At 44.6% G+C, this 18,934-nt stretch overlaps 7 protein-coding genes and 1 non-coding gene across 8 annotated transcripts; 5 read left to right on the top strand and 3 right to left on the bottom strand.

Annotated features, from left to right (window-relative positions):
- The first annotated feature begins 7 nt into the window (after window positions 1–7).
- V1508DRAFT_413379 (uncharacterized protein) lies at window positions 8–977 on the top strand. Its single transcript, XM_066939777.1, has 4 exons — window positions 8–286; window positions 374–472; window positions 538–762; window positions 810–977. The coding sequence occupies exons 1-4, from the start codon at window positions 134–136 to the stop codon at window positions 843–845; spliced, it is 513 nt and encodes a 170-aa protein (XP_066797175.1). The 5' UTR covers window positions 8–133; the 3' UTR covers window positions 846–977.
- Window positions 879–5,563, bottom strand: V1508DRAFT_413382 (uncharacterized protein). Its single transcript, XM_066939778.1, has 10 exons — window positions 4,325–5,563; window positions 3,954–4,277; window positions 3,682–3,900; window positions 3,249–3,610; window positions 3,090–3,202; window positions 2,871–3,028; window positions 2,654–2,785; window positions 2,022–2,597; window positions 1,590–1,967; window positions 879–1,542 (listed from the first exon to the last, which is right to left on the bottom strand). The coding sequence occupies exons 1-10, from the start codon at window positions 5,156–5,158 to the stop codon at window positions 1,069–1,071; spliced, it is 3,570 nt and encodes a 1,189-aa protein (XP_066797176.1). The 5' UTR covers window positions 5,159–5,563; the 3' UTR covers window positions 879–1,068.
- Window positions 5,408–10,192, top strand: V1508DRAFT_383237 (Hydantoinase B/oxoprolinase-domain-containing protein). Its single transcript, XM_066937739.1, has 6 exons — window positions 5,408–5,864; window positions 5,951–6,134; window positions 6,186–6,190; window positions 6,248–7,230; window positions 7,278–8,608; window positions 8,657–10,192. The coding sequence occupies exons 1-6, from the start codon at window positions 5,772–5,774 to the stop codon at window positions 10,075–10,077; spliced, it is 4,017 nt and encodes a 1,338-aa protein (XP_066797177.1). The 5' UTR covers window positions 5,408–5,771; the 3' UTR covers window positions 10,078–10,192.
- A 46-nt stretch (window positions 10,193–10,238) lies between these two features.
- On the bottom strand, window positions 10,239–10,326 carry V1508DRAFT_t26. The gene has a single exon. It is a non-coding gene; the product is annotated as a tRNA-Asp (tRNA).
- Window positions 10,327–11,382: 1,056 nt separating this feature from the next.
- V1508DRAFT_413390 (nucleophile aminohydrolase) lies at window positions 11,383–12,622 on the top strand. The gene is made up of 3 exons (XM_066939779.1): window positions 11,383–11,641; window positions 11,755–11,825; window positions 11,887–12,622. The coding sequence occupies exons 1-3, from the start codon at window positions 11,598–11,600 to the stop codon at window positions 12,522–12,524; spliced, it is 753 nt and encodes a 250-aa protein (XP_066797178.1). The 5' UTR covers window positions 11,383–11,597; the 3' UTR covers window positions 12,525–12,622.
- On the bottom strand, window positions 12,570–13,962 carry V1508DRAFT_413392 (WLM domain-containing protein). The gene has a single exon (XM_066939780.1). It carries the CDS (start codon window positions 13,798–13,800, stop codon window positions 12,733–12,735), a length of 1,068 nt encoding a protein of 355 aa, XP_066797179.1. The 5' UTR covers window positions 13,801–13,962; the 3' UTR covers window positions 12,570–12,732.
- Window positions 13,963–14,032: 70 nt separating this feature from the next.
- Window positions 14,033–15,182, top strand: V1508DRAFT_413393 (uncharacterized protein). Its single transcript, XM_066939781.1, has one exon. It carries the CDS (start codon window positions 14,182–14,184, stop codon window positions 15,106–15,108), a length of 927 nt encoding a protein of 308 aa, XP_066797180.1. The 5' UTR covers window positions 14,033–14,181; the 3' UTR covers window positions 15,109–15,182.
- A 678-nt stretch (window positions 15,183–15,860) lies between these two features.
- V1508DRAFT_41063 (uncharacterized protein) lies at window positions 15,861–18,841 on the top strand. The gene is made up of 5 exons (XM_066939343.1): window positions 15,861–16,407; window positions 16,461–16,805; window positions 16,862–17,050; window positions 17,107–17,316; window positions 17,365–18,841. Exons 1-5 carry the CDS (start codon window positions 16,159–16,161, stop codon window positions 18,703–18,705), a joined length of 2,334 nt encoding a protein of 777 aa, XP_066797181.1. The 5' UTR covers window positions 15,861–16,158; the 3' UTR covers window positions 18,706–18,841.
- The last annotated feature ends 93 nt before the right edge of the window (window positions 18,842–18,934 follow it).

Genomic DNA, 18,934 nt, shown 5'->3' on the forward strand with positions numbered 1-18,934 from the left:
GTTGCATTCCCAGCCAATCAACATTCACAAGTCTCGCCAGACCAAACCGCAGCTTTCGCAAGGTTCACATACCGAAGTGTCGACAGCGGAATATATCAACAACCAATTGACAGGTTTATACGTTAGTTGGCCTATGTTTTTATCGCGAAGAATTTTACGGGTGTCACATTCCCTTCGGGGACCTTCCCTTTCGCACTTCGCAAGCGTACGGCAGACCGCACGGATACAAAGAGTATTACCTTGTGCGACCTACGCGACGAACTCAGCCCAGGAAGACGACCGAATGGTAATTGCATTGACTGCTTGGTCGAGAGAAAGTTTACATTTAAACATCTCTCTCGTTCTTCAGAAGTGGCTGCTGACTGCAACGCAGGTCGGTGATTATCCCGACTACCCATACGTGAGCAACCAGAGCCGCGATCCCTACGAAAAATACGACGATCAGCAATTACGACGCAACTATAACGATCCCGTGAGTTTTATTTTTATTGGTGACTTCGGCAATTGTTCGCTATATCTGCTGATTGCTTCCAACAGCTACATGAAGATGACGACGTGCTTAATATGTGGTCCCCGGATATTCACGACTTCGTTTCAGACGGTCAGGCGTTCAAATCAATACTTTATTTCTTTGCGACAGTTGGGGTGGGCAGCTACATATTCACATATTTTATGCCCGACAAGCCTGCCGCTCCTCGAGTTTACCCGAACGGTCTCTTCAAAGAGCTTGGTGGCTCGGAGGATTTCGAAGAGGTTTATTCGGTAAGTCCTCGTTATGCGGTTAGCGGATCCTCTGACTAATATTGTAGGCCAACGTTGACGACGGAACGTACTATGTTAAATAATTCGGAAAGATATATGCTGGATATTAGTAATGGGTTAGATTAGATTATACGTTGCACTTTTTAAGATCTCATTAGAATATGACCGTGCGGGGTTATGCTCTACCTACATAATATACAGTAAATTACTCGAGACCGAAGACAGCCATTCAAAAGCAATCCAAAAAGCGATATCCAAAGCTAATAATGGCAATCAAACAAACAAAAATTACATAGTTTCAACTTGTCAAGCGGCATCGTGCCTATGGTAAGCAGGCATATTTTGCATGCGATCAAACACTGGCCCTGACCTTCGACTGGCGGACTGGACAGCACGGATATCGGCTTGTTGTCTTCTTGTCTTTAATATCCTCGGTAAACGATGGTCTAGATCTTTAAGCGCCAGTACGCGCAGGATGACTTCTTCCGTATTATCCACATCCCTAGCATCCCGTAATTGTTTTGCGGTCTGCCGCATTGTGCCCAAATTTTTATGGGCAAGGACTGTGCGCATCCGTCCAATGATACCTGAATGTAGCTTAATTTGGTTACGTCTCTCAAAGTTCCGAATGGCCATATCATTATAGTCGGCCTGCAACTGTTGCGCCGTATATTGATAGTAATGTTTCGCCAAAGTAATGATTTTGAAATGCTCGGCGTTCTTGAGTGCCTCAATTGATGGCCCGTGACCTTCGCCGTGGAAAAATTCGAGAAATTCAACCTACTTTGATCAGCAAAACAGTCAATATACGTAAACACGCGACGTACATTGATCCAGCTCATTATGACTGCTAATTCGTCGTCAGACAATGGCTTTTGCTGTACAGCTTTATCTGATAGCGGAGGAATCACAAGCAGTTCCAGATGCTCTAGAATCACATTCCACGTTTCAAGCATAACCGTGACCTTTAACATATCGGTCAACGTCGCCTCAAGAGTCTTGAAAATCGGTAGAAGGTAATTATTCAGAAAAGGATCTATTGCATCGCCAATCCTTTCTTCAAGGCTCACCTGCCCCACTGTAGATACTCCCTCAGACCCACTAGTACGGAGTAGGCGCCTGGCCATGGATGAAAGGAAGCCCGAGGGTTTGATCACGTTACGGATAGTGTCCAGGCATAATTCATCGTTTATCGCCATTCGGAACTGAAGGCAGGCTATGTTAGCATCGAGATTCCGCCATTCAAGATTAACGCTCACTTGGTCAGGAATAGACTTCACCATGAAATCTTCCATCCGTTGGATTTCTTTGAATGCCTTTCCGAAATGAAACATAATATCGTCTCGATCACGTTCCATAATAGTCACAACTTTCAGCCGCCCTTGTGGATTTATATCAATCCAGGTTTCCCTAGGTTCAAAATCACGATGCTCCTTGGGATTTAACGAGAATAAGCAGTTACCGCAGTGATCTCGTTGGCCAAACAAATCTTCGTCCCAAATGTTGGCACCAATATTGACAGACTGGGTGACTGAATATTCAAAGCTTTCGTTCCAACGCGGATTTAAGTCTTTATAAATAGTCCGCGTGCGTCCAATACTTCGCTTTTGAGACTGATCAAACAATTCAACGTATGGATCACTGAGACCATTCGCATCGCAAGGTTGCAGACCTTCTGCCTCCACTATTTCGATCGTAAAAACAGAATTCGTGGTAGCCTGCACCTTTCTTTCCTTTGAGGCAATTAAACTAGCCAATGTTTCCGCATTAATGGACTTCTCAAGCTGATCAAGATTGTTTTTGATGTATTCCACGTTGTTCATTTTCACACAAGTCTGCAGTAATAATCTTTTAGAATAGGCTCTTTCTTTTAACCGTACAAATAACTTACTTCCGACGAGAATTTAAACTCCGAATCGCCTTTCTGTTTCTTTCCGTTGTATTCCCCTGATAACGGTTTGACATCTGCGAGATACTTGCTTTGAAGATTTTGTAAGTACAGTCTAATTGCTTTAGAGACTGACTATACGAGGCCGTTAGTAACCATAAACAACAACGTTAGAAATAGCTTGTAGACTTCAAACAAGCAGAAAGAACCGGAGGCATACCCTCATGACAACGTTATACAGTTTAGCAACATGATACTCATTTTGCCATTTAAATTCCTTAATTAAACTCATTTGTTGATGGAAAACCTGGAACATATCGAATACGGAGGTGCTATGCCGCTGCTGTGGCTGGGAGTCCAGTGACTTTGGAACAAACTATTTCAAAGTTAGAATACTTGATTTACATAGAGCGAAGCGCTATCGAACGGAAACATTCCTTCTCAACCCTTACAATGCCGTCAACCCATTCATTCGGCAGATTGGACCGCTTGTCGAACCAGATGTACACGTAACTGAATAATGCGCTTTCAACATCGAATGGATATACAGCCCTTTTCAATTAGTATATTAATGTTGTGCTCTAAAAGGCTAACTCACTTTGGCATTTCAGTTTGGAAGATCTTGCGTAAACGGCACTGCCAGGAATAGATATCTTTAATATCTTCGATTGCCAGATCCGTGCCTTCTTTGTCCAGTTCTACTCTCAAAAGTACAGTCTGTTCCTTGGAAAACTCAGCTGCCATGTTAGCAAGTTGAGCAGCGCACCACGATCCGACCTGAAGCTCTGCTGCCCATCGCGTTATGCCAATCCCCTCCACTTCTGTGGGTAACCTGTACCGCGCCTTGACTTGTTTAATGGCTTCAATTGTCTGTCGGATGACATCGCGCCACCTATCGATTACCAAATTGTTGACGTTACTTTCATTGATCAGACTTAGGAAGTGATTGTATGCCGCAAACTACTTCAAATGTTAGCTACCATCAGAATATACTATATCAAGATTAATAAAAAATGGAAACGCCCAACCACCTTTACACGATCGCGTATCACTCTGATGGTGTCCCGGAACTCCCTTTCAGTTCCTTGGAATAAGTCATTGGTAGCGATATATGAATCGATAAATGCGAACTTGTCTGCTACCCCTGCATCCAGTTCATCAGAAGGCGAAAAGAGCGAGGAATATTGGTCAACAATTGTTCCTATCATGTACTTGTATATAGCCATCAAGCTATTTCGATACATGATTTTCTGGACACATCAATAAATTGTAATAATAGTAGAAGCAGTTCTGGCAGACATACATCTTGCACGGTCCATGGATCCTTTACATCTATACGCAACTTCATCATTTGGGACTCCACGAATTGAAAGACACGGACCATGACCCAGATGTCCATCCTCTTGGTTACGTATAGTTCTCGCGCCACGTCAAACTCCAATATATCCCGCGTAGACCTTTTCACTCGCCAGTTAGTGGATAGCATGGTGAGTACATTGCGAGACTCTTTTGACAAATAGTCGACCGAGTCTGATGAATTAGCAAGAGGTAAATCACGCAGGCATGCCAGCATCAGCACGCGGCGATAGTAAGTCACCGGATCCGGTGGAATGAAACTGTACATTGCCTGACACTGTCAGAATCGCAAATTAATGGTATGAACAGAACGCTTACCTCGTATAAGTATCCACTATTTCGACGGTCCACTTGATGCACATTGCTTGCAAGATGAAGCTTAAGTATCTGATTCAATGCTTCAGATTCCGCATCCTTCCAAGTTCGGCGGTCGATATCCAACTCAAAGCTACTTGTTCGATCATTGCCGATCCGGATGTCAGTAAGCAACTTCTTGATGTCATCCATGTACTCCAGCTCCGTCAACATTCCCGCATAATTCAAGATATCTTCGCGAACAGCTTCTTCTGGCTTGCCGAACACGTAGGCAACCTCTAGATACAAAGGCGGCTGTACTGGCGCACTGTAATATCGCTTGACGTCCAATATTATCTTACGGACGTTTTCAGTCTTCTCGGGGCTGCGCACCTTATTTATACAATATTCAAGATATGCCAAAAATGCTAGTGTACATTCGTTGACTTGCATTGGCTCCAGTTTCCTGCTGCCGCAACATTGCATAAATAATGCGAATAGCTTTTGCAACGACATCCCATCTTTGAGACGCTCTTTGACATCCTTTTTCTCAGCCGCATCGCGAAACTCACTAAACATATTATGCAGGACTGCACCTTGATGCAGCGATGAGTACGGATAAGTGTCGATCTCCTTCCTGATACATCGCAGCAAAGACGTGTGTAGCTGTATCTCGGCCACTTGCAACGTCTCATGGCCGGCCGTTCGTCGGAACAGGTTCTGTGAGCGCGGCGTGCGAATGTACTCCAAAAAACACGACTTCACGACATAGTTATATGCGCCTGAATCTGTAACATTGGTCAGAACTGGCTTGCGTGCACGTTGACTGTTGGCCGCGCGCCCTAAGCTTATTGACATGTCGGTTGCTCCTTATTGTCCTTCGTGCGTGATAACTCTCGCAAGTGAACTTGATATTGATCGTAACTGAGCGCCCACTCATACGAACTTAGTCATCAACACAATTCGCGCTCATAATTAGTCGGGTTGATATTTGAGTGCTGTCCTTCAAACTTCCTTGGAAAGCGCGTTCGTAGCGTAGAGTAAGCTTATTTCTGGAGTTGGGACTCCGTGTTTACGGCCATGATTCGTACTCGCGTACAAATTACTCTCGAGTCACCTGATTATCTAAATGCGCAACCCCGACTACGAATGTAAATTAATAGGAGAAAAAATTCTTACACTATCATCGAACCATGATCAGGTAGCACCATAAATTTTGTTGTAAACTCTGTTTGTGAACTGCTTCGTCGTAGTATCAAGGTGATTGTCATTTCATGCTTACCTAAGACTGTACGTTGCTCCTGAAAAGCAATGACCATCTTCAGGCACAATGACGTTGTTGTAACAAGTTTCTTAAGTCAAGGGTTTGTCTTAGATATATTCCAATTTTAGAACTCAAGAGTAGGCTCGTACAGTGATAGCAACAGAAGATCGAAGATATTATATTCGTTGGTAGTGGTAATCGGAAGCCATGATGGCCATAGACGAAGCGAAGCATGGTATTTCAAGTGACGCGAATGTTGGGATTCTACCGGGTTCTGGTGGAATTAAGATTGCAATCGATGTGAGTATATATATAGCGTATATTATTGTGGCCAGTCAAACTATTTGCCTGGGGCATGCCAAGCTGATCATGTTGTATGAAAATAGAGGGGCGGAACATTTACGGATTGTATTGGCTGGCAGCCTGATCGGCCTCCAGTCGTTATCAAACTACTATCCGTAGATCCGCAGAATTATGAAGATGCACCTCGAGAGGCTATAAGACGAGTGTTAGAAACTTTTACGGGCAGAAAAATCTCGCGCGAAGAGAAATTAGACACAAGCCTAATTGGTGAGCTCTTCTCTTTTATTCCATCAAGAGATTGCTAACCATAATAATTAGAATCAGTCAGTGGCTTATATCGTTTCTGATGGTTTGACGAAATGGCTAACTGTCTGCCGCAGATTAGAATGGGAACAACAGTAGCTACAAATGCGTTACTGGAGCGGAAAGGTCAAAAATGCGCATTGGTGACAACAAAAGGATTTGCTGACTGTCTTATCATCGGCAATCAGAGCAGACCGAAAATTTTTGATATCGCTATCCATAAACCTGAAGTTTTGTATCAAAAAGTGATCGAAGTCGACGAACGGGTAACTCTAGAAGATTATACCGAGCATTCTGAGAAGCTTAAGACTGTAGATGTCTCAACTGATGAAGATCTAACCGTCGGCCTTTCAGGAGAAGTCGTCAGAATTTCGAAGCGGCCAAGGACGACAGAAGTTGAGACTTCGCTATTGGAGCTGTATGCAGAGGGATTTCGAAGCATCGCTGTATGCTTAACACATTCGTACACTTTTCCGGAGCACGAGAAATTTGTAGGAGATATCGCCCGTAAAATTGGATTTGAGCATATTTCTCTGTCAAGTCAGTTAATGCCGATGATCAAGCTCGTTCCTCGTGCAACGTCGGCTACAGCTGACGCCTACCTGACGCCTGAGATCAAGAAATATATTTCCGGTTTCGAAAACGGGTTCGCTGGTGGCCTAGGAAATGCATCCGCTCTGAAGGGCAAAGGCACGCGATGTGAGTTTATGCAGTCAGACGGTGGTCTTGTGGACGTGAATTCATTCTCTGGATTACGTGCGATCTTATCTGGGCCTGCTGGTGGTGTTGTAGGATACGCTCTCACGTCCTATGACCCCAAGACCAAGATTCCTGTGATCGGTTTTGACATGGGTGGCACTTCTACAGATGTGTCGCGATACGGGGAGGGCCATTATGAGCATGTCTTTGAGACCACGACAGCTGGGGTCACTATCCAGAGCCCACAGTTAGACATCAACACTGTGGCAGCTGGTGGCGGAAGTCAACTGTTCTGGAGGAATGGGTTATTCGTTGTTGGTCCGGAAAGTGCAGGGGCCCATCCTGGACCCGCATGCTATAGGTCAGCCAATTTATGTGAAATAGAAAATGTCCTAACGTCAAGCGCAGGAAAGGTGGTCCATTAACTGTTACCGATGCTAACTTGCATCTTGGACGTTTGCTTCCAGAACTTTTTCCCACAATATTCGGACCTCAAGAAAATGAGTCTCTCGATTCCGAGGCGTCAGAAAGACTCTTTACTGAACTTACAGAAGAGATTAACTTGGAAATTGATGCCGCAAGCAACATGACTGCAGATGAGGTTGCATACGGCTTTATAAAAGTCGCCAATGAGGCCATGATTCGACCAATCCGGGCTCTCACTGAAGCTAAAGGTTATGATACGTCGACTCATAGACTTGCTACATTTGGAGGTGCAGGTGGCCAGCACGCAGTGGCTATTGCTGAAGCCCTTGGTATTTCGCAAATATTGATTCATAAGTACTCATCAGTTCTCTCCGCTTATGGCATGGCGCTGGCTGATGTAGTGCAAGAGGTACAGGAGCCTAGCTCATATATATTCACACCCGCGAGTCAAAGCATGTTTGTCGAGCGATTTGTTGAGCTGAAGAAGAGGGCAAGAGCATCACTGCGTGAGCAAGGATTTAAAGATCACCATTTGGAGTTCGAATTATATCTGAACATGCGTTATCAGGGTACAGAATCAGCCTTGATGATCATAAAACCTGCAGATGGGTGGAATTTTGAAAAGCCATTTGTTGATCACCATTTACAAGAGTTTGGGTTTATTCTCCCAAACAGAGATGTTATAGTTGATGACATTCGGGTGCGTGGTATCGGCAAAAGTTATCAACTCGCAGAAAAAACAGTTGATGAGCAATTAGAGACAGTCAAGGTGACACTAGTCAATGGAGATAAACGGATCAGCTTGAAAGAAGTTTATTTCGAGGGCGGTCGTAAACAAACCCCAATTTACAAGATCGAAGACTTGGATGCGGGTGAAAAGATTTTGGGTCCCGCGATTCTTGCAGATGATACTCAAACCATAGTTATTCCACCAGGTGCTGCAGCTGTTAATCTCGAGACGCATATCATGGTCAACATTGGCGATGAGGCAAGAAAGAAGACTGCAAATACTGAACAGATTGACCCCATAACACTTTCTATCTTCGGTCATCGCTTTATGGCGATTGCGGAGCAAATGGGTCGCGCGCTCCAGAAGACGAGTGTGTCCACAAATGTGAAGGAACGGTTGGATTATTCATGTGCACTATTTGATGCTCAAGGTGGATTAGTTGCTAATGCACCACACCTTCCTGTTCATCTCGGATCGATGTCTACTGCTGTACGGACCCAAGCAAATATTTGGAAAGGAAAACTAAAGAAAGGTGACGTCATTGTCTCTAACCACCCTCAGACTGGTGGGACTCATCTGCCCGGTATGCTCTTGTCCAATGTAACATTAAATTCTACTAACACATAGATAGATATCACTGTCATCACTCCAGCATTTCACGGCAACAAAATTGTTTTTTATGTCGCATCGCGGGCCCATCACGCAGATATTGGGGGCATTCTTCCCGGATCTATGCCTCCTCACTCTCGAGAGCTATATCAAGAGGGTGCGACCATTTTTAGCGAGAAATTGGTTTCTGAGGGACATTTCGATGAACAGCGTATTACCGAGCTACTGCTTCATGAACCTGCTAAGTATCCTGGTTGCTCTGGTACTCGCTGCTTGCCAGACAACATCAACGACTTAAAAGCACAGGTGGCGGCGAACCAGAAAGGTATTAACCTGATCGATAGCTTAATTGACGAATATGGTGAGACAGTGGTCCAATTTTACATGCTAGCGATCCAGGACAACGCCGAGCTTTCAGTCAAAAATCTGTTGAAACAAGTTAGCAAGCGCTTTGAAGGTAAACTCCTGCGAGCCAGAGACTATATGGATGACGGGTCACCTATTTGTCTCACAATTGATATCAATGGAGACGACGGCACTGCAGTCTTTGATTTTACGGGCACTGGCCCAGAAATGTACGGCAATATGAATGCGCCTGAGGCAGTCACATATAGCGCCATCATCTACTGCTTGCGATGTTTAATCACCGAAGATATTCCTCTTAATCAAGGCTGTTTGAAGCCAATTAAGGTTATTATCCCGAAAGACTCCTTTTTAAGTCCATCAGCTACAGCAGCAGTTGTTGGGGGAAATGTTTTAACAAGTCAGCGGGTCACTGACGTTATCTTCCATGCCTTTCAAGCTTGTGCTGCCTCACAAGGGGATTGTAACAATCTCACGTTTGGTATCGGAGGTAAAATAGAAGGGAAAGACGAGCAAGTTCGCGGTTGGGGCTATTACGAAACTATTGCTGGCGGCAGCGGTGCAGGACCCAATTGGCACGGCACGTCCGGTGTCCATACCCACATGACGAATACTCGTATCACTGATGCTGAGATATTTGAGAGGAGGTATCCAGTTTTACTCCGCGAGTTTTCAATTAGAAAAGGGTCTGGCGGTAATGGTCAATATCGCGGTGGTGATGGTGTCGTGAGAGACATTGAGTTCCGAGTTCCGGTTCAATGCTCAATTTTGTCTGAACGTCGTGTGTATCACCCTTACGGCCTTGCAGGAGGGGAAGAAGCTCAATGTGGCCTCAATCTGTGGGTTCGCCTTGTCGATGATGGAAAAGGGGGCAAGAAGGAACGAATTATCAATTTGGGTGGAAAGAACACAGCTTCAATGCAAGCTGGGGAGAGAATTATTATTTGTACTCCCGGTGGGGGTGGATATGGTCCCGCACATCTATATGCGGATGTCAGTGGCCGAAAGATGGACCCCAGGGCGAACTGGCATGGTCAGGGAAGCGTTGCGATTTATAATGCGATTCAGGAGTCTAACTAGACTGTCGTCATGGAGTGGATAAAATCAACACTATTGTATACACGGATAGTTTAAGCAAATAAATAATTTAGAATTTGGCGGGACCGTAAGTCTATTCGACTCATTTTGACGGGAGAGAAATAAATTAGATGGAAATATAACGAGATCCACCAAAAAAAATACTCGGCAACGGGGAATTGAACCCCGGTCCCCCGCGCGCTGGTGAAGCCACCTGACAGGCGGAAATTCTAGCCACTAAACTATTGCCGATTTATTATTTTTACGTTCCAAATCTCCTATTATACAAACTGGAATATATGTCTAAGCAGTGATCAGTTTATGAGCCTATATGTTTTAATATTGTATACATAACTCCTCAAACATAACATTAAAATTGTATATATGGCATGTCATCAAGGTACGGTTACGCTTAAAAGGGACAACACCATCCAAAAAAAAATTTCGCACAGAAACTCATTTAACATCCCTTTTTAATAAAATTTATATTTTGACCGATCATGTGTTGTTATAGGCTTTCACTATATATGGAGTTTTCGGCATGTGATGCCCGATATTGATTGACATATAGCTACTTGGCAGGTTTGAATTGCAGGTTTGAATTGGTATAGCTATTCTCTTTCGCACGGCATAGTACCTGTTTTCAAATATATGTATCGTTTCCACCATTGGTTGTTAGATTCCAACCGAGCCGGGTACTAGGAATCTCAATTCGTTGTACTCTATACTTATCACAATCTCTGGCATGTCAGTCGTTGTGATTGCTAATCTCTCGTCTTCTTGCCTCTGTTCAGTCTTGAGATTCATGCGTATGCTTTGAACTGCCCGGTCGCTTGTTGTTTCGACAGCGGAGAAGCAATCTTCACTTGCTTCTTTATGTGCCATGGCTTGTCAGTCAGTCAATACGCAGAGAGCTATAACACTACTTTTACATATTCTTTCCCGTTTAGCTGGGTTTGTTTTTACAGACTATGACTGGTCTTGCGATCAGTGTTACGCTGGGTTAAGACAGTGGGTGGTGAGATATTCCCTTCATATAAATATGTGTTTTATGTGCTGTTGGCAGGATGATATTACCTCAATACAACGAGTTGTATCATATTCATGTAGGCTTAAGTAATTTCAAAATAGGTCCATATTAGTTGCTCCATATCTGTGAACATAAAGACGTAGCTAGAATTGTGTCAGTAAAGACCAGATGTACTTTCATCTAAATGCTGTAATTGAATTAAAGAAAACCAAGACTTTAACAATCCAATGCGAATGATGATAAGTTGACATCGCTTGCCACAGCTGGAAGTTAGAAGACCGAGATCAGCCGCGCCGCTCCTCGGTCTCCACCACATTCCATAACCTTTGTCAGCTTCTAATCATATACGGATCACAAGCTACCAGCAGATTCCAATGCCAAGAAACCTCTTAGCTGGATATTTGTGAAGTCTATTTTAACATCTCTAGAACGTGCTACGTTCAGGTTGTCCCATCTCATAAGTCAGTTCCCGTTATTTAGCGTCACTCTAGTCATGGCCGATCGATATTCATTCTCACTTACAACATTCTCTCCAAGGTATGAAGAAATTTATTAGTCTATGTAACAGATGATATGCGATGCGCGTGATGCGACCGTTCGATTTCGCATCGATTGACATTCTGAAGATGCTGATTATTACTGGGCTATAGTGGGAAGCTTGTTCAGATCGAATATGCATTTCAAGCAGTCAATCAGGGTGTTACTTCGTTAGGTATAAAGGGTATGAGTACTTAAAACCCAATGATTTCATGTGTTTAGTGGACTGACCAACTCTCATGTAGCTTCGAATGGCGTGGTTCTCGCTACTGAAAAGAAGTCGACTTCCGATCTCATCGATGCCTCGTCGCTGTCGAAGATTTCCAATATCACGCCTGATATCGGAATGGTCTACAGTGGAATGGGTCCAGACTTTCGCGTTTTAGTCGACAAAGCCCGAAAGTCATCTCATACTAATTATAAGCGTATTTACAATGAGTACCCGCCAACGCGCATTCTCGTACAGGACGTTGCTCGCACGATGCAAGAAGCCACACAGTCTGGTGGTGTCCGTCCGTATGGTGTTTCGCTTCTTGTAGGCGGGTACGATGTCGATAATGGGTTCTCTCTATACCAAGTCGATCCGTCAGGCACTTATTTTCCATGGAAGGCGACTGCGATTGGTAAGGGCAGTACGTCCGCTAAGACGTTCCTTGAGAAGAGGTGGACCGAAGACCTTGAACTCGAAGACGCTATTCACATTGCATTGTTAACCCTGAAGGAATCAGTAGAGGGTGAAATGAATGGAAATACGGTTGAGATTGGCGTTATTGGACCAGCGTCTGACCATTTACTTGGATTTGAAGGCGTTAAGAACGTCCCAGGACCTCGATTCCGCAAGTTGAGTCCACGAGAAATAGACGATCGATTGGACGCTCTTTAAAAGCCATTTATCTAAGTAGATGATAGTTTGAGCGCATTGTAAATCTTGCATGTAACTAGTGTTTGTTGATGAATATAGCTATGCCAAACTCCGCATTACATTCCTTTGCAAAATAAACTCCATGCCTAACATGCTCCCTCTCTATCCATGCGATTAATCAAAAAAGGATACACATAAAAAATTAGACATGTACAATATATCACACTGTTCATGCACTTTGGCCCGAAGGTGCAGCGCTTCCGTCATGTTTCTTGTTATTCATCCTCTGCTCCGCCGCCCTGAGCATCAATTCACGAGGAGAAAGCCGACGAACTTCTTCAATTGTGGTTTCCGCTACATTGCCGTTGCCACGAGCATCACCAGAGCCTAGGACAAATGAACCCCCTTCCCAACCGCCACCATCTTGATACTCATCGTCCTCATCCGGTGGAGTGTAAAACTCATCATTGGTCAACTTATGACCGCCGCCCCCAAATGGATCCAGTTCTATTACTTCTCTTTCAAGGGTCTTAGTCAACTCCCAAAACTGTCGGTCATGACCAGAGTGCACGTTATGCGCTAATTCATGACATAGCACTTTCCTCACAGTCTTGAAATCTCTCCACCCATCATAGTCATCCATTCTCAGTCGTAGTTCAATGACTTCACCTTTATTCCTGTTAAGACCCATTAGTTTACTGTCGTGGGTTGTGTTTGAGGCAGGGTCCAGTTCAGTAAGAACCGGAATCGACCATTTATATTTCTTCATCACAGCTTGGACACCTCTGTCCGTCTTTAGGCGTTCTAAGAATGCTAATGACTTTTCTGGATTCGGAAGAAATGGAAGTGGTATAAGCTTCTGAAACGTATACTGTAGAGTCTCTGGATCTGGTGGAAGTGGTTTATGCCCTGCGCGACCAAGTGCTGATATTCGCGGCTGTCGTATCAATGACGGCTTTGGTGCCAAGACCTTGACAATGTCTGCCAGCGCTGGCTTTGTGCCAATAAGCATCAGCCTTTTGGGTTTCGCTGATCCAACTGCGGAGGGTAAGATATCACCAAGTTGTGTCTCGGCGTCCTCCAATCTGGCGAGACCATGCTTCGGTAGCATCAATTTCTGATATGACGGTGGCACGTCTGTCAGATCTTCCAGTTCCGATTGTAGTTCTCCAAGTGTGGATGTAGATGGAAGCGTAATCTCATGATGGACGCCACTGTGCGATACTATAAGCTGTATCAGATCACTTTTGTCGCCGTTATCGCCGTCCGTGAAATTCGACATCGCCAATTGTAGCATATAACGAGAAATCAAACTTGACTAAAACTTCCAGTCCGTCTACAATAGGTACACAAGAATGAACAAGAGCCTCTAGCTTTACACCGTCGCTTCTGGTCTTATAGATGTTGAGCAGATGACAATTTGTCAGCTTACCAGATCTGGTGCGGCGCTCAGCACGTGCCAGTTCCGGCTTCGGTGGCTGACACATGTGGTTGATGGATAGTTTAGCCCCTCCGCCTCTTGGGTTTGAGTATTCTGTGCCATGATAATCATTCGATACACATATCGTTGGAATTAGTACAGATCAACGGATCGGGCGTCATTGGTTGATAAAATTGCAGCATTTGATTCGTACTTAGCTCTAGTGAAGTTTGCTGCGATGCAGCGTGGCATTCCGGTATGGCTTCCCGCTCCAGTAAACTGACCGAGGAGTATATCGACGCGAAGAAAGGGAAGAGGATCCCCATAAGCATTTCGTCATCGTCAGCTCTGGGGCTCTCTAATGAACTTACCATTCTGCGTGAAAAGTTTGACCGTGAAAAGGCGGCTGTCGGCAAGACGAAGCATACTCCACTCTCGAATAATGGAACAATATGCACTTTGAATGGCCAGGATGCAAATAAAGGCGTGGAGGCTCGAAATGCACGAGATCTGAGACGGCATGCAGAGGAGCAGACACAGAAGTCGGATAAGTATGTTGCTACAGCACTGGAAAGGAAAGCGAGGCAATATGAAGCCATAAAAAAAGGTCGGACGGATGGCCTGAATCTCGTTGAGAGCGCGTTGGACGTGGACTTGATGCCGCACGGGGTATCTGAATACGATGGCGAGGAACAAGATGACAACGAGTTGGTAGAATATACAGATGAGTTTGGTCGGAGTCGGATGGTCTCGAAATACTTGCTTGAAAATTTGCTCTCGGAGACAGATGCGAAGGCGCACACACCCCAAAACTTGATATATGGCGATGTGATCCAGTACAACGCATTTCGAGGTGACGAAGAGGCTATGCGTGCGATTCTAGAAAGAGACGATACCCAGGATTTGATGGTCCATTACGATGCTAGCAAGGAGATAAGGACTAAAGGTGTTGGGTTCTACAATTTCAGCAAAGACGAAAATGAGAGAAATCGGGAAATGGAAGGACTACGAAATATGCGGGAAGAGACAAGAAGGATGCTCACAAAAAGCAGGGAGGCGCGAAAGGATTGGACCGAAAGAAGACAGGAACGCAAGCGACTAATAGCCAGAGCTAGGGCGGAGAAAGACGGCGAACTATGGCTACAGAACCTTGGAATTGACCAGCCCGGAGCAATCAGTCAATGAGTATGATGTATATACGTACTGTACTCCATAACTTGTAGTATTTGTAATATAAAAAGGAGTTGTTATAATATTTTTATGCTAATTTCATGTTCACGGGTTCCTGGGAGATTGAAATTCGGCCCGGATCCTGCACTACCAGTGACGTATCGAGACACAACCTTCCGCGTCATCAATACACGTACATCGTTGTTTCGATGGCCAATCGAGAATATATATTTAAATTTAATTATGGACAGTACAATTATTGATCCACTAATTCACGGCACGGATATAGTTGTCGGCAAGCCCGACCTCAAGGAAGAATCTTGTACAGCATCGGTTGCTGACGTTGAATCACTCATAGCCTCGCTGGCTGTCAACGTTAGCGATGCGCAAGCACAATGCTTGCTCGCAAACCAGATCGATACTAAATCTCCCGTGATCGCGCTGAAAGTGATTGCGAACGTATGGTAGCCCGTGTATTCGTTGTATCGCGTACACCATCGTGAATCTGACAAATCTCAGGAAAATCCTATTGCGCTCAAGGCGAGTTTAGCGACAAATCCTCAGAAAAATGGCAGCAGCAATGACTATGTGCGCAAAACAGATACACAACCGGCTCTTGCTGAATATTCTAAGTTAGTAAAGTCTGATGTCGACAATTGTGTGGACATCACGCAACGACTTCCGGCGATACCGAAATTAGCAATAACTGAGTCTATTGCAATACCTGCTCGGGCCTCATCAGAATCTCTTCGGGTTGATGACACTTCCGACGAAAATAATCAGGGGGGTGTCCAGAATGGTTCGCCTAATGCTCCTGACAGTTCGTCAGGCTCAAGCCCTGATGCTGTGTTCACACCCGCTGGCTCGGTAGGCACTCAAACGTCAAGTTCAGTTGATAACGACAAAGACGCGGAATCAAGGCTCCCGCACTACAAAGACCTAAGTGATATTATACCCGCGCAAAATATTGACGAGCTTCTCATTCATAGCTGTCTTCCTGATGGTGAATTTTCAGAAGAAAGCGAAGACGACGCGCGATCAGATAACATTTCAATAGCACTGTCAATGGTGAGCGACAAGAACGGTTGTCCATGTGCTTCCGAGGAAACTAGCATTTCGAATCTGCATATTATTTGTCGCGTCAACTCACAAACAAGCAACTCAGTCCCTTCACTTATGAGCACACCTCAATCCAGCGTGGGAATTGATTTTACCTCAACCGAGACTTTGAGGGCACAACGACGTAGGATGTGCGTTGAAGAGTTTATTAGCACAGAGCAATCGTATCTTAGTGGATTACGCTTGCTTGTTAATGTAAGTACGGTCAGTTTCACACGGATTGACTTGTGCTGATTGGATGCTGGCAGACATATTTGGCGACACTTGAATCTTGCGACAAGAAATATCTCGATGTGTCGGCAGACATTCGCGACAGTGCAAATTCATTAATTGAATTTCACCAGGAGATCATTTCTTCGATATATGCTAGTTATCCGACGTTATATGCGCCTAGTTCGGCATACGCTGAGTTCGCCATTCCGAATTTTGGTATCGCACAAAAGGAGCAACCAGATGTATCTGCATTTGAAAAAGAAGTGGTTTCGGCATTCAATGGCGCCCAAGAGTCTCCCAACTCGACCTGGACAAGACCGAATAGTTCAGTTTCCTCACCGATGGTGGCTGCCACAATTGCTCAGATGATACAAAAGAAGGTATTTCCGCCCTACGTGATACTTTAGAAGGTAGAATCGAGTTTTTAATCAAGCAGGTATCCGATCTCGTGATATATGAGCAATACTGTCTGAACTACAACAACGTCATTCATATCCTCAAAGATTATCGTGAGTCAAAATCGAAGCTATTGCGCAATTGGAGCCGTGGATGTGAGAACGCTGTTTTAGCGACGCAGTCAGAAGGCAGACGAGCCGATTTGTCGTTAGATGCCCTCGCCACAAATGTAATACTTGCTGACTCTTTGTTGAGGTACTTCTACTTTGTCTAACATCCCCCTAGCCAACGATTAGAATTATGAAATATCGGTTACTAATTCAAGAATTGTGTAAACACACATCGCCTGAGGATAGCACGGAAGCGCATGAAACACTAGTATCAGCCCTAATGGCTGTGAAAGCAAGTCTCAAGCGCCTTAACAACGAATTCGGAGCTGAAAGAAGTCGGGCTACATCCTCTGAACTATGGAAACGTCTTGAGTTTGAGCAACCAGTAAGGTACAAAAGGTACATCTAATCTTGCTGTTTCTAACTAGCCAAGCTTGCATTTGAAGCACAATATTTAGGTCGAGCATCTTTATGTGGCGCACTTCATGTTGCTTGGATAGGCAAGGATAGCAGTTCTCGTTCCCATTATCTGGGCGCCTTTCTGTTCAAGTCATATCTCGTTTTAGCCCACTGTCAGAAGAGCGATAAATATCCTGTGAAATTTCTTATTCCACTATGCAGTTCCTTTTTACAACCGACAGATAACGGAGTAGGCATGCAAACAACATCGCAGCGGTCCTGGAAGCTTATGTTTGAATGTGATTTCGCTGTCTATGAAATTCTGTTAACGGCGTTGTCGGAGGCTGAGAAGGCACCTTGGCAGGATCAGCTGCTTGCACTAATATGTGCTAACAACGGTGCGCAAAGTTATCTTTGGGACTTTGAAGCTTCTCGCCGTAGTGCTAGTGGCCACGGTCCGACTGCGCTTGTTCCATCTACTGCCCGTCCATTGTTTATGGATAGTCGGGTAAGTAGTGCCGTATCTCCTGTACTGCGATCTCCTAGACGATTTTCTGGGTCATTGAGGCGTCAAGCTAGCATCGTTTATTCCAGAGAACCGATTCAGATTCATGTGGATCATTTCTTGACTTCTGCAGATGAACTTTTGACGTCGGCCAGTTCCCCGGCATCTGCTTCTTCGATTACTTCCAAGACTTCCGAACTCAACGTTAGGATGCCTTCAGTACCATACACATCTGTCAACTGCGAACTCGCGCCTTCAGCAAGATCGCCAATTTTGAACCGCGCATTCAGACGTGCCACGTCGATGACAGATACGAAATGCAACCCAATACTGTCATCACTACGGCCAAGCTCACCCAACTCGTCGTCTGTTTTTGCTGCAGAAAAAAGATGTTTATGCAATGGACCTCACGTGTTTATATTGAATATAAAGAGATCCGATAGAATATCGGCTGAGTCAGCAATTGGATTTATTTGGAGCGAAGAGTTGCCACATACTCCGCCCGTTGAAGAAATATCTGTCTCCTTGTCCAAGCTGTCACTCTCGTTAGGGACTAGGATTCTGGCGCGGAAATTCTCTGGTACCTTCAAAACTGGATTAAGTCGACGTGTATCTGGAAAGACTCTGCCAACGTATTCTGATACCATAATGTCTGACATGTCGTTCTCGGGCGAAAGCAAGAAGCCGCGATTCGATTTACACGACGATGTGTTGAACGAGGACGAATTAGATCCATTTGCAATCGGGAATAAACACTGTGAAAAGAATCAAGAAGGAAGAATGATTGTCAAACAGCCAGCTGAATCGTTAGTGTATAAGAAGAGTAGACAATCTGTTTCTGGGTTCGGCGGGATGATTACTAGCAGGTGAGAAGCTGTGGACTTCAAACCTGATCACCGACTTCCGTCGATAATTTGGTCCTAGCTGTGTAGGAGATAGAGACTCTGCTATCAAAGAGTTGTCTTTTTGTCTGACTTTGTAATACTTAATCATAATTATTGTGAACCATACAATGGTGGGCTGACAACTACGTTGAGATTATATAGCCCTAAACCACATTCGGCCGGGCCGCCGGCCCGACCGAAGCATAACTTAGGCT

This window comes from Lipomyces doorenjongii, assembly GCF_038497915.1.
Source record: "Lipomyces doorenjongii strain NRRL Y-27504 unplaced genomic scaffold V1508scaffold_12, whole genome shotgun sequence".
Classification (NCBI taxonomy): domain Eukaryota; kingdom Fungi; phylum Ascomycota; class Lipomycetes; order Lipomycetales; family Lipomycetaceae; genus Lipomyces; species Lipomyces doorenjongii.

Coding starts and splice junctions, on each gene's coding strand:
- V1508DRAFT_413390 (XM_066939779.1), top strand. CDS start 11,598: ATGGCCGATCGATATTCATTCTCACTTACAACATTCTCTCCAAG. Junction 11,642..11,754: donor CTTACAACATTCTCTCCAAG/GTATGAAGAAAT, acceptor ACTGGGCTATAG/TGGGAAGCTTGTTCAGATCG. Junction 11,826..11,886: donor TACTTCGTTAGGTATAAAGG/GTATGAGTACTT, acceptor ACTCTCATGTAG/CTTCGAATGGCGTGGTTCTC.
- V1508DRAFT_383237 (XM_066937739.1), top strand. CDS start 5,772: ATGATGGCCATAGACGAAGCGAAGCATGGTATTTCAAGTGACGCGAAT. Junction 5,865..5,950: donor GAATTAAGATTGCAATCGAT/GTGAGTATATAT, acceptor GTATGAAAATAG/AGGGGCGGAACATTTACGGA. Junction 7,231..7,277: donor CCTGGACCCGCATGCTATAG/GTCAGCCAATTT, acceptor CGTCAAGCGCAG/GAAAGGTGGTCCATTAACTG.
- V1508DRAFT_413392 (XM_066939780.1), bottom strand. CDS start 13,800: ATGCTACAATTGGCGATGTCGAATTTCACGGACGGCGATAACGGCGAC.
- V1508DRAFT_413393 (XM_066939781.1), top strand. CDS start 14,182: ATGGCTTCCCGCTCCAGTAAACTGACCGAGGAGTATATCGACGCGAAG.
- V1508DRAFT_413379 (XM_066939777.1), top strand. CDS start 134: ATGTTTTTATCGCGAAGAATTTTACGGGTGTCACATTCCCTTCGGGGA. Junction 473..537: donor GACGCAACTATAACGATCCC/GTGAGTTTTATT, acceptor TGCTTCCAACAG/CTACATGAAGATGACGACGT. Junction 763..809: donor ATTTCGAAGAGGTTTATTCG/GTAAGTCCTCGT, acceptor CTAATATTGTAG/GCCAACGTTGACGACGGAAC.
- V1508DRAFT_413382 (XM_066939778.1), bottom strand. CDS start 5,158: ATGTCAATAAGCTTAGGGCGCGCGGCCAACAGTCAACGTGCACGCAAG. Junction 3,203..3,248: donor TTCCAAACTGAAATGCCAAA/GTGAGTTAGCCT, acceptor CTAATTGAAAAG/GGCTGTATATCCATTCGATG. Junction 2,598..2,653: donor AGTTTAAATTCTCGTCGGAA/GTAAGTTATTTG, acceptor TTATTACTGCAG/ACTTGTGTGAAAATGAACAA.
- V1508DRAFT_41063 (XM_066939343.1), top strand. CDS start 16,159: ATGGTGAGCGACAAGAACGGTTGTCCATGTGCTTCCGAGGAAACTAGC. Junction 16,408..16,460: donor GATTACGCTTGCTTGTTAAT/GTAAGTACGGTC, acceptor GGATGCTGGCAG/ACATATTTGGCGACACTTGA. Junction 17,051..17,106: donor TAGATGCCCTCGCCACAAAT/GTAATACTTGCT, acceptor ACATCCCCCTAG/CCAACGATTAGAATTATGAA.